This window comes from Delphinus delphis, chromosome 9 (assembly GCF_949987515.2).
Source record: "Delphinus delphis chromosome 9, mDelDel1.2, whole genome shotgun sequence".
NCBI classification, from domain to species: Eukaryota; Metazoa; Chordata; class Mammalia; order Artiodactyla; family Delphinidae; genus Delphinus; species Delphinus delphis.
Window position 1 is genome coordinate 56,886,008 of NC_082691.1, and position 15,629 is coordinate 56,901,636.

The 15,629-nt window shown below is 45.1% G+C and overlaps 2 protein-coding genes and 2 long non-coding RNA genes across 6 annotated transcripts in view; 2 read left to right on the forward strand and 2 right to left on the reverse strand.

Moving 5' to 3' along the window:
• The window catches only part of OSBPL3 (oxysterol binding protein like 3), a 206,004-nt gene extending 204,461 nt beyond the window's left edge, over nt 1-1,543 (reverse strand). For both annotated transcript variants that reach the window (XM_060020624.1, XM_060020623.1), the window contains exon 1: nt 1,272-1,543. The gene's annotated coding sequence lies outside the window, so the exon portion shown is untranslated. The remainder of the gene's footprint in view (nt 1-1,271) is intronic.
• Nucleotides 1,544-3,094: 1,551 nt separating this feature from the next.
• The window catches only part of LOC132431076 (uncharacterized), a 35,846-nt gene continuing 23,311 nt past the window's right edge, over nt 3,095-15,629 (reverse strand). For both annotated transcript variants that reach the window (XR_009520620.1, XR_009520621.1), the window contains exons 3-4: nt 11,250-11,461; nt 3,095-3,314 (exon numbers count right to left, since the gene is read on the reverse strand). This is a non-coding gene — a long non-coding RNA (uncharacterized lncRNA). The remainder of the gene's footprint in view (nt 3,315-11,249; nt 11,462-15,629) is intronic.
• LOC132431078 (uncharacterized) lies at nt 3,311-15,231 on the forward strand. Its single transcript, XR_009520623.1, has 3 exons — nt 3,311-3,595; nt 14,251-14,396; nt 14,762-15,231. It is a non-coding gene; the product is annotated as an uncharacterized lncRNA (long non-coding RNA).
• Nucleotides 12,732-13,239, forward strand: LOC132430665 (thymosin beta-10-like). The gene has a single exon (XM_060019910.1). It carries the CDS (start codon nt 12,759-12,761, stop codon nt 12,885-12,887), a length of 129 nt encoding a protein of 42 aa, XP_059875893.1. The 5' UTR covers nt 12,732-12,758; the 3' UTR covers nt 12,888-13,239.

A 15,629-nucleotide genomic window follows, 5' to 3' on the forward strand; every position in this document is an offset into this window, starting at 1 on the left:
TTATAAATAAAGCTAAATGTCTACTGGCTGTAATGGTGGAAACCACATTTTAGTTTCTTGGAAGCAGCCCAGCACAATAGAGAGAAAATGAGCTGGAATTCTAGTTCTGTCAGGATAATCTTGGGAAAACTGGTTAACCTGCTGGAGCCTCAATTTCCCATCTAGTTAGAAATACCTAGCTAATAAGACTATATACCAAACAGGGTGGTGTGCTAGTATGTTGGTGGAGGGGATGGTCATTTAGCTTGGGTGCGTTTCAGCCCAGGCCTGCCTAGTTGGTCTCCTTGGGCCAGAAGGGGGGCCTCACCTTGAATGATGTTTGGAGGTAGAGTGTGGGTGCTCAAAAGTTAGACCTACACCTTTACCTGTCTATGGATGGATCTGTTTTGCAGCTGCAGCTTAAAACATTTCTAGATGCCCTCATCCCAGTACTCAAACTCTGAGGGTCAGGGCAACATTGTTGGGGGGGGGGGGCGTTGGTCAGATGCACCTCAGCGCAATTCCCAGACACATCGAAAGCGACAACTTCACAGCTCCCCTCATCTTAGAGTCCTGACTATAGAAGAGACTGGTAGTTCGTGAGACGGAGGAGGGAGAGTACAAATGTGCGTAAGGTGGCTGGCAAGCTGCATTACCGAAAGAGGGAGGCGCGCCCTGACCTAAGAAGTATCTGGACGATCTAGAACAATGCCCATTAGTGACTCCAGAAGCTGCAAACGCTTCCCAGGCTGCTGGGAAGCCCGAAGGGACAAGTGCCCTCAGACCGCAGCCTGGGTGCCGGAGACTGGAGCAGGCCGGGCGCGGGGAGGCGGGCGAGCCCGGAGCCTGCAAGGCCAGCGCCTCCCAGGTGCCCCCGGCGCGCCCCAGCCCGCGGATGTGGTGAAGCCTCGCGCTCGGCCCAATCAAGCTGGTTTCCTGTGCCTCCCGCCCCGGCGCCGCGCCTCCCGGCTGCCCAGAACAACGCTCGGAGCCGCATCCTCCGGTGCCCCGACCCAGGCTCGGCGCCTTCTCGCCGTCAATCCCGGCCAAACCGTGCCTCTCAGGAGAGCACTCCAGGGCGGGCAGCACTCGGGCCCTAACTCCCGGGAGGCCGGCACCGAGGGCGACTCGGGGCTGCCCCCACTGACCGGTTGTTCCTCGGCGACAGGAGGCAGACTCCAGGCTTGCTGAGACCGGCGGCACCCCTCATACCGCAGCCCTTCCGAGCCCCCGCCACGGCCCGGGGCCCCACCACACCCCAGCGCCATCCTGGCGGGCATCCCGACTCTAACCTGCACGCTCTGCCGCCGCGGACGCCGCCTAGCTCCGGGGGTCGTCCACACACGCGGGAGGAGGCAAACCCGGCTTCTTCGGTCCCCCAGCAACGCACAGCTGATAGTTCCCTCACCAGCCGCAGGAGACAGGGGCGGGGAGGGCTACTCGCCTACGGCCGCCCGGGTCAGAACCTGCGCCGCGCACTGGCCGCCTGGCTCTCGGCTCCCCTTGTTCCGCCCGGCTCGCGTGCGCTGCTATCGCTCACCCAGTTCCCAGTACTTTGCCCAGAACTTCTCCGCGCGCGCCTCCAGGCGATTAGCTGGAGTGGGGAGCTAGGGGCGTGAGCGAGGAGGAGGAGCCAGAGCCCGCTCTGGGGCGGGGCCACGCGGGGAGGGCGGGAGGGACGGCAGAGTGACCCACACTCCCACCAACCAGGAGTCGTCTCCGGGGAAGGAGGTGGGGCCATGCACCTGGAAAAAGCACTGATTCCATGACGCAGTCAGGGGAGGTGGGAAGCCGAGTTCCCGACGGGTGCGAGGGGTGGAGGGAGGTGAGAGTTGCCTTTGGGCGGGGGTAGGAGTTCCCGGCGGCCCAGCGCGCTATATGCGTGCCCTTGACACTCAGTAAATGTTCGTGGAGCGGCGTTTCCGGGCCAGGGAGGGAGGAAGAAGAGAGGGCGGCGCGTGAGAGGCTGGTTAAAGGACACGGTTTCAGAGGACACACTGGGCGAACAGGCAAAGAGGATTCGACCTCTTGAGGAACTCAGACCGAGGCAAAGGGATAGAGAAAGGAAAAAATCACGTGGAGAAGGGAGGATTGCAGGCACGGGATGACGGAGGACAGAATCCCCATGGGATCCGGCGGGAGGCTGTGACCGCGACATCCAGAGGCAGTGATGCAGATTGGTGTCGGGTCCCAGGAGGAGACATGAGGGGAGCGTGGTTGTTTATTGTACGCAGTTCATGTGCGAAGGGGAGGGGAGAGAAAGCATCACAGTTACAATTAAAATGCAGGAGCTCCATGATAGACAAGAAAGCCCACCCTAAAGCTCCTAAACCGGGGAGCTACCACAGACGTATCGGAAAGAGCGTTCCAGGCAGAGGGAGCGGCAAATGCAAGGTGTGTAACCTCGCTGAAGATCCTTCTAACCTACCTCACCGAGCTAGACCTTGAGTGTGGCTCTCTAGGCGCTCTGCCTGTCACAGTGTAGGGGCTCCAGAATGTTAAATTCCAGTGCCGCCCACCACCTGCGGCACTCGACACATTTCCAGCCTCCTAGACGACCCCAAATAAGGTTTCTGAGGTTCTTGCCGGAGCCACGCTATCCGCATTTCATTCTTCGCGCTCGGTTCTCCGCTTTCTGGGGTCGCGGAATGTCTGGGATTGTCTGTCTTGGACCTGGCAGGCGACGAGCGAGGGCGGGAGGACCCCGACAAGCTGCCGAACAAACCCACCGTTATGCTGCCCGCGCTGGCACTCGGAAAACCTTATTGGAGAAGATTTAAAATCCAGTGATTTGGAGGTTCTTAAATCATCCCCCTGCACCCGACCAACGCCCGGCGGATGAAAGCTTCTGGCAGGCGCCCGGACCATTCATTCTGAACTCATGGAGTCACCCTGCCCACGCCCGTTGTTTTCCAGCCCTCCTTCCGTTTTTCGGTAATTCCTCTCAGAAGGAGAAGCTCAATTCCCCCCCCCGCGACCCCCCCCCCCCGCTTCAAGCTCTTTTATTTCTCTTTATTTCTTTAACTTTCTCCATCACCCACCGTCACCCTGTTTCATGAGCATTGCTTTTTCTGCGGGAGACAAGTCTTAAATCCGAAAGGAAGTTATTTGTATAGGGCTTTATTGTTGAAACTACCATCCCGTTCTTCGCTTTTTCTTCAATTTCTTCCAAATAACCAAGTGTGTATTTTTTTTTCTATTTGTACTTGAGGCAGTTAATTGGACAGCATGAGAATTATTCATATCGTGTCTTGCTTCCAAGAAAAAGAGGAATCTTACTGTGTCTTTTCAGTTTCATTTCCTCTTCCTAAATAAGCTTCCAGGCTCACCAGCTCCTAAAAACAAAAGGGAAAAAATTAAAGTTGAATACAACACAGAGCTAATTATTCTTGAAAAAGATTGTTATGTCCTAAAATTAGCTTTCTCTTCAGAGTTTTATTTTAAAGCAAGGATCTGAATGTCTACTCCAGCGATATCAGTGGTTCTATAGTAAGAGCTTCTAAAGACCCTCTTGGAACTGTTGGAACAAATACTTCTTATCTTTAGAGAAACACACACCACGGTGGAGATTGTTCACACTTGGCTGAATGTTCCTAGCTTCTGAAATTCGTAATAGGTGAGTGGGTGTTAAAAGAGTTGACGTGTTTTCATAGTAGAGGAAGATGATGATAAAGGAGTTTAATGGAGGCCTCTAGAATCTGACTACCTGGGTTCCTGTCTTATGATGACCACTTCTTGATTCTGAGAGCACCTTCCTTTTTCTGCAAAAGAGAGGCAGTAATTGTATGTATTGGGCTCCAGGAAGAGTTTCATCCTCAGTCTGAAAAATGACTTTCACATGGCTTAACTCAGAGTTCTCAGTCTCAGCACTACTGACATTTGGGGCCAAATACTTCTTTGTTGTGGGGCGCTGTACTGTGTGGTTAGCAGCATCTCTGGCCTCTACCCACTAAATTCAAGGAACCCCCTCTCCTCCCACAACCAAAAATTTTGCCAGATGTCCCCTGAGGGCAAAACCACTCCTGGCTGAGTACCATTAGCCTAGCACATAGTAAGTGCCCACAGATTAGGAGGCAGTATAAGGAAGTGCTTAAAGATATGGATTTCCAGGATGTAAACCTCAGGCAAATTTTGCTCCCATAAACCTCATCTTCAAAACAGGAATCATAATAATGCTAACTTCTTAAGACTGGCTAAGGATTAGATGAATGTGTGCATATAAAAGCAATTTGGATAATGCCTGGAATATGGTAAACTTAAGACATGAGCTTCTATTCTCATTTTCTTCCTGTGGAGTGAAGGCATTGGACTAGATCAGAGATGACATGGCTTATTTACTGATACTCCCCTCCCTGCCTCATGCCAGACATCACAATGAAGTCAAGGCTGTCGCTTCCGCTTAGCCTAAATAAGGTAAATAAGCCCTCAGAATCCTTCTCAACACAATGTTTTAGGAAGCAGCTACTGATAGAGCAAGGTCAGCAGGTGATTCAGGTGATGCTGAATCACCATGCTGAAGCTACATAAACTTCAAGCCATTTTAAGAATAGGATCTTAAATCGTCATAAGATTAGAGCATCAATCTTCTTGAATGGTGACTACAAGACAAATGTGATGAGAAGGAATTATCACCTCATCAATGCCTTTTATGAAGGAAGGGGAGAGAGTTCCAGCATCTTGACTATAATCATACAGCCTATGAGTGATTAGAGGTTGGGTCTCCTACCCTCTTAAAGTGTTCCCTTTTGCGACTGCTACCACTTGTGGAGCAAACACTTGTCTGAAGCGGTGATGTAAACCGCCATCCTGTATACCCTTAATTCATTTTTGTTCTCCTTTGCTTTTATCTGGAAAATGGATCAAAGTATTTAGTTGCATAGGAACACCTTGTAAGCATTCTCTCAAAAGTGTTAGTCCTCATGACTGAGGAATGCACATGAATTCACCAATTCCTTCATTAAATAGAGAGAGACTCCTCCTTTATGTAAGGGATCATTGAGAGCCGGCATTTTAAGAGATCCAAAGTTGAATCAGTGGGTGTCCCTGCCCTCAACCTTTTTACAGTTTCATATATTGGGCAGACCAGACATGGATATAAATAACTACAATACAAGCTAAAAAACAGAAAATGTCCCAAGAGAGGTACCAAAAGTGTGTTCAGAGAAGGGAGAAATTATTTTGGGAATTAGGAGCAGAGAGTCACTTCTGCGTGTCTTTGTTGACATTTTTAACTTTTCAATCAAAAATTATTATTTATTACAATCAAGTTGCAACATCATTAGGCTTCCTCAATCAGACACAGCTCCTGCTTAGTTTAAGTGGAAACTATCAGTGCAACTAAAGGTCACAGTTCATTCTAACAGTCATTTTTTATCAGATATTTAAAATTTCTGGAATGTTCTAGAGGAAAATTGCTCAACTTTAGTGACAACAGACTGACTTTATTCCAAGCATTGACAGAACCAGTTTTTAGCACATTATACTGTGGGAGCATAAGGCATACATATACCTTATACATAAGGTATATATTTTATAAAAAAGGAACAAAAAGATTAAGGCACAAATCAGGGTGATGCTTCTACAAGGCAAGGAACAGTAGAGATTGCCAGCAAACCACCAGAAGCGAGGAGACAGACATGAAACAGACTCTTCCTCACAGCTCTCAGCAGGAATCAACCCTGCCAACATAGTGATCTTGGATGTCTAGCCTCCAGAATCGTGAAACCATAAATTTTTGTTATTTAAGTCATTCTGTTCGTGGTAATTTGTTATAATAGCTCTAGCAAACTAATAGAACCAGTCGTTCAATTCAACAAGGTGCCCAGAGCACTGACAAGGCAGAGAAGAGGATTAGGTGCAGTGTGGGTGAAGAAGTGCTGTGCAGAAGCTTGACCTCTAGTAGGGGAGGCAGATGTGGACACGGCGTGCAAAGTGGGCTGGCAGGCACCCCCGAGAACTCTACCAACTTCGCTATATGTGTTTTCCAAAGGACCCCTCCCTCCACCCAAAAGTGATCTATAAATAGTTTATACTGTTAGCTTTTTTTTTTTTTTTTTTTTTTTTTTGCGGTACGCGGGCCTCTCACTGTTGTGGCCTCTCCCGTTGTGGAGCACAGGCTCCGGACGCGCAGGCTCAGCGGCCATGGCTCATAGGCCCAGCCGCTCGGTGGCATGTGGGATCTTCCCAGACCGGGACACGAACCCGTGTCCCCTGCATCGGCAGGCGGACTCCGAACCACTGCGCCACCAGGGAAGCCCCATATGCTGTTAGCTTTAACTTTAAAAAACAACCAACCAACCAAACCAAAACAAACCTTAGTAAGAATAATAATCAAATTGCCTGAGGTTCTAAACCCATTAATAATATAGATGACCACCAACACATCCCAAGGCTCTGCACCTGTGCAATGTCTCCTTGGCTCTCAAAGAAACTCTGCAAGGTGGGCTCTGTTTCATCCTCACTTTTCAGATTAGGATACTGGGGTTCAGAAATTTCACTTCTTCTTCCTCATTACTTGGCTTGTATGAAGCAGAACCGAGTATGACTCAAACAAACTAACTCTTGACAGTGTTCCTCCAAGTTGGTCTGTGGACCACACCATCAGAATCACCTTAGTCACTTGTTAAAATGAAGAGTTTGGGGCCCAACCCCAGAATTACTGAATGAATTAATCTCTGCTTCTGAGAAATATTTTTGTTTTTCATTTGTTTAAACAAATTCTGGTGATTCTGATTGAGAGGAACTACTAATGCAGCAAATAAACTCTGCTGCCTTTTAAGAGTTTCTCAGCACTTTAGCCTGTTAGAATCAGCTGAGTAGTTTTTAAAACTCCCATTTTTCCCCTTCCCAACTGAATCAGAACCCACAGAAGTTTTCATTTATAAAAACTGCCGAGGATTTGAATGGACAGCCAGCATTGAGAACTGCTGGTAGGGCACCCATGCTTTTAACCCAAAATATTGAGCTCTGTTTTAAAACCAAAAGACAAACCTAAACAACAGCAACCAACAAACTTTCAATAGCTAAAGCTTTAAGCCATCTGAAGGTACAAAGAGGATTATGATGGAGGAAGGGGAACAATGAAATCAATGGGCACCTGATGGGGCGTCAGTAAAAGTCAAGTGGTAACTACTAATAGATTAAAAGACAAAAAAAAAAAAAAAGAGCAAAAGAGGGAAACATGACAAGATATACTGATTTCACTTTAATCAACCTCTGGAAATAATATGTGATTATTGTTTTTTTTAAACAAAAACCTTGTTTAAATTCCTTTTTAAAATGAGGAATCAAATGGTATTTATGAGTGATGTCATGTCGTGGAATGACTGTAGGCTTTAGAGCCAGAAAGACCCTGGGTTTAAATCAGTGCTTCTCCACCTGGTGCAAGACACCATTTTTGGTTCCCTGGGGACACTGGATGATGTCCAGAGACACTGTGGTTGTCACAGCTGGGATTGGGAGAGAGCAGAGCCCAGGGATGCTGCTAAACATCCTTCAATGCACAGACAGCCACCACAACAGAGTTATTTGGTCCACAGCATCAGTAGTGCTGAGGTTGAGAAACCCTGGTTTAAACGTTAGTTGCATCATCAACTAAACACACGCCATTGAGCTTAACCCCTCTGAACAGCACTCAGTCTTCCCATATGAAAAATGGGGAGAATAAAACCTATGGCACAGAATTAATATCTAAAACACTTAAGAAGTGCTTACTGGGCTTCCCTGGTGGTGCAGTGGTTGAGAGTCCACATGCCGATGCAGGGGACACGGGTTCGTGCCCCGGTCCGGGAGGATCCCACGTGCTGCGGAGCGGCTGGGACCATGGGCCATGGCTGCTGAGCCTGCGTGTCCGGAGCCTGTGCTCCGCGATGGGAGAGGCCACAACAGTGAGAGGCCCGCGTACCGCAAAAAAAAAAAAAAGAAGTGCTTACTATGTGCCCAAGATATAGAAGTTGAAGTTCAGAGAAGTTGGTGACCAGCTCAAGTTTTCCACCTAATGAGTGGATGAGCAGGATTAGGATCTAGTCCCAATACGATCCTTTACATCAAAGGGCTTCCAAACCTCCAGTTTGGGGGGTGTAGGGCTCACTCAGCCATTCATTGGATGGGTCTCTTGTACTCCCATAGCCTCCTTCCTAAGAACTGATCAGAATAATGTACACTGGTTGGCAACAATTTGCTCATCTGGATAAAGATGAGGTGCCAAAAAAAAAAAGAAGTGGGTAGCAAGGAGCCAAGAATGTAATAGAATGGATGTGATGTCCAAATATCTCCAGGGGGTTGTAATTGCAATCAGCGGATAATAGTCTTACTGGATGTAAATGGATAAACAATCTAACATTACTTTTCCAGGAACAAAACCCTGATTCTGCTGTCCAGAATCATAGAGTCCCTACACCATACCCTTACTGTTGCCAAAACATGTAACTAAAGTGCTCTGGCTGGAGGCTTCTTACTCAAATGTGTTTCTTTAACAGAAAATGACAGCTCCATTAATATAAACACTGAAGGTCCCATCTTTTTGTGTGTGGACATATAGTTCCATTGCTTTTCTGTCTTCAAACATACAATGCTTCTTTCTTTTCTTTTTTTTTGGCCATGCTGTGCGGCATGCAAGATCTTAGTTCCCAGACCAGGGATCAAACCCGTGCCCGCTACAATGGAAGCACGGAGTCTTAACCACTGGACCACCAGGGAAGTCCCTACAGCGCTTATTTCTAATCTTGAGAAAGATTTCATGAACATAAGGTATAAAATTCTAATTTAGGCATCAGGTACAGCTCTAACTCTGGACAAACTGACCAGTTTCCCTGGGTCCAGATTTACAGGCAGTAACATTCTCAGTTGTTAATAATAATAATAGTCAATTATTGCATGGATATTAAGTCCCATGTGCTTGACATATACCATTATTCCCATTTTACGGTTGGGAAAACTGAGGCTCAGAGAGGTCTAATGACTTGCCCAATGTCACAGAGATAGACAGTGACAAAATGAGCATTTGGAACTGGGGCTCTCTGAACCTCAAGCCTGAAATGGTTCTGCTACACACCAGCAGTGACAACTGTGATGCAAGTACAGTGGACTACCATGGCAGCTTCAACAAAGAAAAGGAAATTCCAGAAGCAGAATTAGCAATACAATCTTTAGGATGGTAGTTTGGCTACTTTGCAAAAGGCAAAGAGTGGTTAGTAAGAGCAGCAGGGAATTTGGGGTCAATCTAGACTTGAATCCCATGGTCAAGTTACATAGTCTCACAGCACTATATTGTTAACCTTTATAACATTATCAAAATTATAATTACATATTTTTGTATAATTATTTGATCTATCTCCCCTACACACTCCAAGATATTTGAGGGCCAGAGTTTTTGCTAACCTTTTTATCCCCAGGACCTAGTACAGAGCTTGACACATAGTAAGCGCTAAATAAACATTGATTAAATGAATAGATGGATAGAGGGAGGAAGAAAGGAAGAGAAGGAAGGAAGGAAGGAAGGAAGGAGGAGGGAGGGCACTGTTTGATTTTAAGCAAGTCCCTAAATCTTTCTCCCCCCACCCCCATAGTAATCTTTATAATGGAAAAGTTTATAAATGCCCAAATATCCTCATCGAGTTGATGTTATATGATGTGGTGCCTAGTTATTATCTGTTTTCCTGTACCATGCAGTCTTATATTTTGACAGTGAGGAGATAGTCTCCGTACACCCAACGCTGTCACTCACTGTTTGCTGGGTGTGATTTCTCTCCTTGACCAGAGTTTAAGAACTGATGGGTGAGGATATATCCTGTATGATGCTTGAATCCCTTGGCACAGTGCTAAACTCGAGGAAGGTACTCAGCAAAAGTTACTGCACCATAGTAAACTAAGTGCTCCTGGGGGTTTGCATATGTTTCACAGGCAAAGGGTGACTGAGATGTTTGGGGAATGGGAGAGTGGGCGTTTAGAAAGAGAATTATTTTCCTTCAGGTATTTTAAAAGCCACACTACCCTCTACAAACTTGTTGTTTTTGCCTGTGTAACTGCTCACAAGCAGTATTTGAGCATTCCCATTTCTCTGCACCCAGTAGCTGACCTGACTTTCTGAGAGTCTTTTGCATAATATTGTTTAGGGGATGATTACAGTTGTCAATAATTTTATGGAGGTTTCATACTTATTCCCCCAGGTTTCACAATCCCAGGGTTAAAACTGGGTCACAAGTCAGTCGAAAAACAGGATTTCTCTGACTCTCCCACAATCCACAATTGCTTCATCTTCGACACCTCTCAAAGTTCCTCCTAATGAATTCTAGGATGTTCTGAATGTATTCATTGCAAAGCTTCTCAGTTACCCATGGTGCGATCTTTTCTTCTCTCTTTCTCTGTCTCATGTCACCACTGGGGCCACCAGCACCCATTTCCTACCTGTGTCATAGCTGTTGCTAAGAATTTATCACGTGTGTCTTGCACTGGCAACATCGCACAGATATTTTAGTGAAATAACTTCTTCAGATTTTTATCAATATAGCTTGCTATTAAAATTTCAAATACAGAAGAACAAATAATGAAAAATGAAAGCCTTTCACTGCTTCCTTATAAGGTTTTATGTACCAACATTTATCTATATACATACATAACCCTACTAAATTCTATTTTCCACATAGCCCAGTCTCTGAATAATATTAGATTCAAAGAAAGTAGTTCATCCACAAAATATTAATGAAGAAGCATTTCCAATCCTTGTACCCATCTCTTGAAAACCCTAAAAGTGCCCCAGTTCAAACCCATACTATACTTTTCACGCTAGGATCTCTGATATGCTAAATCACAAAACTTTGTCAAGCCCCAATTTGTGCATATTTTTCTCCTTTCTTTTCTCTTTAACCTCCAGTTCTTTATTCTGTACACTAGCTTGATTTTTCACTAAATCCTTCCTACTTTCAGGCAGATCTCTTTATACTCTTCTGATTTAGCATCTAAGAGAAGGGTAAGGAAGGAAAAGACTCACTTTAGTGTATGTAAGGAGAATAAAGGAGAAAGGAAAGACAGGAATAATCATATATTAATAAATCTTATTCTGTCTACCTCTCACACATTTTAATTTTTGCATGTTTTTACATACGGGTTCATTCTATATGTACTAAACAGTAACTGGGGTTTTTTATATTTAATGTTAATATATAGCTACTGTGTTCATTATCTATTGCTGCATAACCTATTATCCCCCAACTTAAAGCAACAAACATTTATTATCTCACAGTTTCTGTGGATGAGTTTCAGATGCAACTTACCTAGGCAACTCTGGCTCAAAGTCTCTCATGAGGCTGCGTCAAGCTATTGGCTGAGGCTGTGATCTCATCTGAATGCCTGACCTGGAGTGAGGTGGGAATCTTCTTTTAAGTTCATTCATGTGGTTTTTGGCAGGCCTCAGTCCTTTGCCACATGGACCTCTCAGCAAGGTTGCCTCAGGACACGGCAGTCGGCTTTCCCAAGGGTTAGTGATCTAAGAGAGAATGAGCGAGAGTGTGCACAAGACAGAAACCAAGTCCTTTTCATAACCTAATCTCGGAAGTGACATGTCATCAATTCTATTGTATTCTGTTCATTAGGAGAGAGTCCGTAAATGCAGCCAAACTCAAGGAGAAGGCATTACACAGGGGAATTAACACTAGTAAGCAGAGATCACTGCGGGGAGGCCATCAGACACTGCCTACCTTATTCTTTTTAATTTTAGCACAGTATTCCAAAGTTTGGACCAACTGTAATATTTTAAACTATCAGCCATGATTTCTTGTTTATTTTCTTTAATTTTCTTTTCACTTCCCGCCTTTTATTTGATTGGTTCTACTTTCTTTTCTCCAGTGTTTACAACTTATGCATGGTATTTGCCTTGCCTAGTTGACATTTTAGTCAGGATCTGTATTTTGGTGCCTACCCAACCCTGAGGACAAGATGAGACTCTGCATGCTTTTACTGCTCACCTATGTCTTCATTTTCTTAAAATCATTTGAAGTCTTAGGTCTAGATCTGTGCCGTCTGATATGGTCACACTAGACACACAGAGCTATTGAACACTTAAAATGTGGCTGGTCTGAGTTGAGATGTGCTTTATGTATAAAATACATGCTGGATTTCAAAGACTTAGTATGAAGAAAAAGAAATATATTAATAATTTTAGAGTCATTACATACATATATATATATTTATTATTACTTGCGGTACGCGGGCCTCTCACTGTTGCGGCCTCTCCCGTTGCGGAGCACAGGCTCCGGATGCACAGGCTCAGTGGCCATGGCTCACGGGCCCAGCCGCTCCACGGCATGTGGGATCTTCCCGGACCGGGGCACGAACCCGTGTCTCCTGCATCGGCAGGCGGACTCTCAACCACTGCACCACCAGGGAAGCCCCAGAGTCATTATATTTTGATTATGTTACTGATTCTCATGTGGAATCAGCATTGAGAACAACAGATGGCTTTAAAATACACAACAGAAGAGGAAATGAGAACCTCTTATCAATAGCAAACATGTCTATATTGTCCAAACCAGCGTAAGAGTGAATACGTATTTACCTTTTAAAAATAGGTCTAAAAAAAACCCAAAAACTAAAACCCAATAGATCCATAGACCTGTTGGTTGGTTGGTTAGAGCTTGTTGGTGCTCAGGAATGAAGATATAAGAAGTCTGCAACAGCTTTTTAAAATGATTTCACAATTAATTCTAGTCTCTTGCTGCAGCAACGTGGGTAGGAGCACTGGGACTGTGGGCCTGGAGCAGAACTTCTTGGATTGTTTTAAGAAAATGGCAGGTGAGCAGGACATGGGGGAAATCACCAGCTTCAATAAGGCCAAGCTGAAGAAGACGGAGGCACAGGAGAAGAACACCCTGCTGACCAAAGAGACCACTGAGCAGGAGAAGCAAGCGGAGTGAAATTTTCTAAGAACCTGGAGGATCCTCTGCTCCCATCATCTTGGAGACCCTAGCTGTGATGTGGAGGAAGAGCCACCTGCAAGATGGACATGAGTGACAAGCTGCACTGTGAACCCAGGCACTCCTTGCTGATGCCACCAGCCCATAGGTCTCTGAGGGGACCCTCCAAAGGGACTGCCAAATTCTCTGGTTTGCCGTGGAATACTATAGAAAGTTATTTGTATGATTAATGAAAATAAAACACACCTCGTGAGGGCTTCCCTGGTGGCGCAGTGGTTGAGAGTCCACCTGCCGACGCAGGGGACACGGGTTCGTGCCCCGGTCCGGGAAGATCCCACATGCCGCAGAGCGGCTGGGCCCGTGAGCCATGGCCGCTGAGCCTGCGCATCCGGAACCTGTGCTCCGCGACGGGAGAGGCCACGACAGTGAGAGGCCTGCGTACCGCAAAAAAAACACCCAAAAACAACAACAAAAAACATACCTCGTGGCATGGCAAAACAAAAACAAAAGCAAAAAAACAAACAAAAAAAACCCCATTAAATTCTAACCCAGAGCAAAGATGAGCTCACAGAAACCTGGCCCCTTCTGACTTTTATAACCATGACTTTGGTCACAAGATTTCAAACCTTGAAGACGATTGTTTTTTAGGAAGATGTCTCCTCCTCTCTGTCCATTCAATCGAAGCTGCTAGAAGAGTGAGGACGCTTGAGGTGAAAGGTTTTATAGCCTGAAGACCAAGTGTTAATAAAGCCTAACACAAACCCAGTATTCAGAACATGCTTAGACAAAAAAAAAAAATTTAGACTCTAATTTTCAAGTGCTTGTAATTTTTCTGGAGGGAGGGGTCGGTGAAGAGGAGTTCTATAGTAACTGTAATCATCAAAGAGGATTTAATAAAGAGCACTTGTTTATGTGCTAAGAGTTTGCGCAGACTAACTAACACCCCTTAGAGATGACAGAAGTGCTGGAAATCAGACCTCAGTACTACAATGAGCTAGAAACTCAACCACCTACAGGACTGGGACAAATAATATACTGGTAATGACAAATGACATACTGGTAATGAAATGTGTTGACAAGGAAAATCACACAATGTAAAAGTTATGAGTTAAGTTTTATTTGGGGACTTTATTGAGGACTATAGCCTGAGAGACAGCCTCTCAGATAGCTCAGAGGAACTCCAAGAGGTAAAGGGAGGAACCAGGAGATATATGAACCTTTTTGTTGGGGAAAAACATGTAGTCAAGTGTCAAAAGAGTATTGCTAATCACAAAGAAGAGAGATAGCTCAAGTTAATGATTTTAATGCTTTTCTATGTATAGGAAGATGCAACAATCTGGGGTCACTTGAAATTCTTCCATAGATATTCATCTTAAATACCTAAGGGGCGGTATATCCAAAGCACAGAACGTTTGCTGTCTTTCTCCATCCTGAATTTCCCTCAGAGTGCACTGTCAGTGGGCAACTGCAGTGGCTGATGGCTTGATCCTTGTAGAACTGGAATGGCAGGTAACATTTTTTTTTCTTTACAAATTCAACAACAGTTAATTAAACCTTGTAGTATTGATCACTGTGTTTTAAAAATTGCATTCACTAAAGGCCTTTCTACTTGACCATTTTCCCTAAATTCCAATAGCCACTTTCCAGTTTACTGCAAATACCTGAGTAGCACTGTGTTTTGCAGTTTAGCATTGAAACCATGCCCTATAGTTAATAGAAGCTGATAACTAATAGAAATGCTTGAGTTTGTCTTACAGAACAACTGATAAGGGAACAGATTATTAAAACCCTTTTGCTTGTAAAAATATCTTCATTGATTAAGGTTTGGGTTTTTTTTTTCTTTTTTTCCTCTCTTTAATTGCATCCCTTCCCAGCTTTACGCAGCCCAGGGGTTTTATAGGAATTTGGAGTCTGCTCCTGCCCACTGCAGGCTGGCTGGGGGCTGGTTGGGACCACCGACCCTAAACCTGGGCCTGTGCAGATGTCCAGTGAATGGCCTTTTGATGTCAGAGGGCCGGAAAACTCCACTCACAGATCATGCTAAGCGCCTCCATTTTGAATATGCAGAAACATGTAACCCAGATGCATGTGCACAGAACATCAATTACCTCACCTTTTAACCTGCCTCCAATCACCTTTCCCCAGCCTAAGACCACCTGCTTATCCCTAAAATATCCCAATCCCCTGCCTTCAGGGAGGCGGATCTGAGACTTGTTCTCCTGTCTCCTCACTTGGCTGCCTTGTGAATAAACTCTTTCTGGGCTGGAAACCTTGGTGTCTCAGCGTTTGGCTTGCTGTGTGTCAGGCTGACATGGTTCGGTAACAGTAACAAAAGCAAAAACTGCAGCTATGTTAAAGCCTAGAGGAAGTGTATGTGAACTAATTTCCTTTCTAATTCTTCAACTCAAAGAAGAGGCTATAAAGCCTCCAGCCAGCTAGGGGCCTATGCATCATACCTCCCATATACTCTGCGTCATTCTTTAGAACATGTATCCTCAAACACCTTTTAAAGTGCTTTCACAGGGCAATCCTGTGGGGCAGGCAGGAAGTATTACTAACCCCAATTTATAAGGGATCTGTCAGTCAGGAGGGTCTTCCCTGCAAGTAATGGAAAACCCAATTTATACAATAAGAAACATTTATTATCTCACATAATTGCAGAGACAAAACTAGTTTTTCCACAGAGGGAAGGAAGTCAATTAAAATCACCACCTGACAAGATGAAATTTACATATCAGTTAC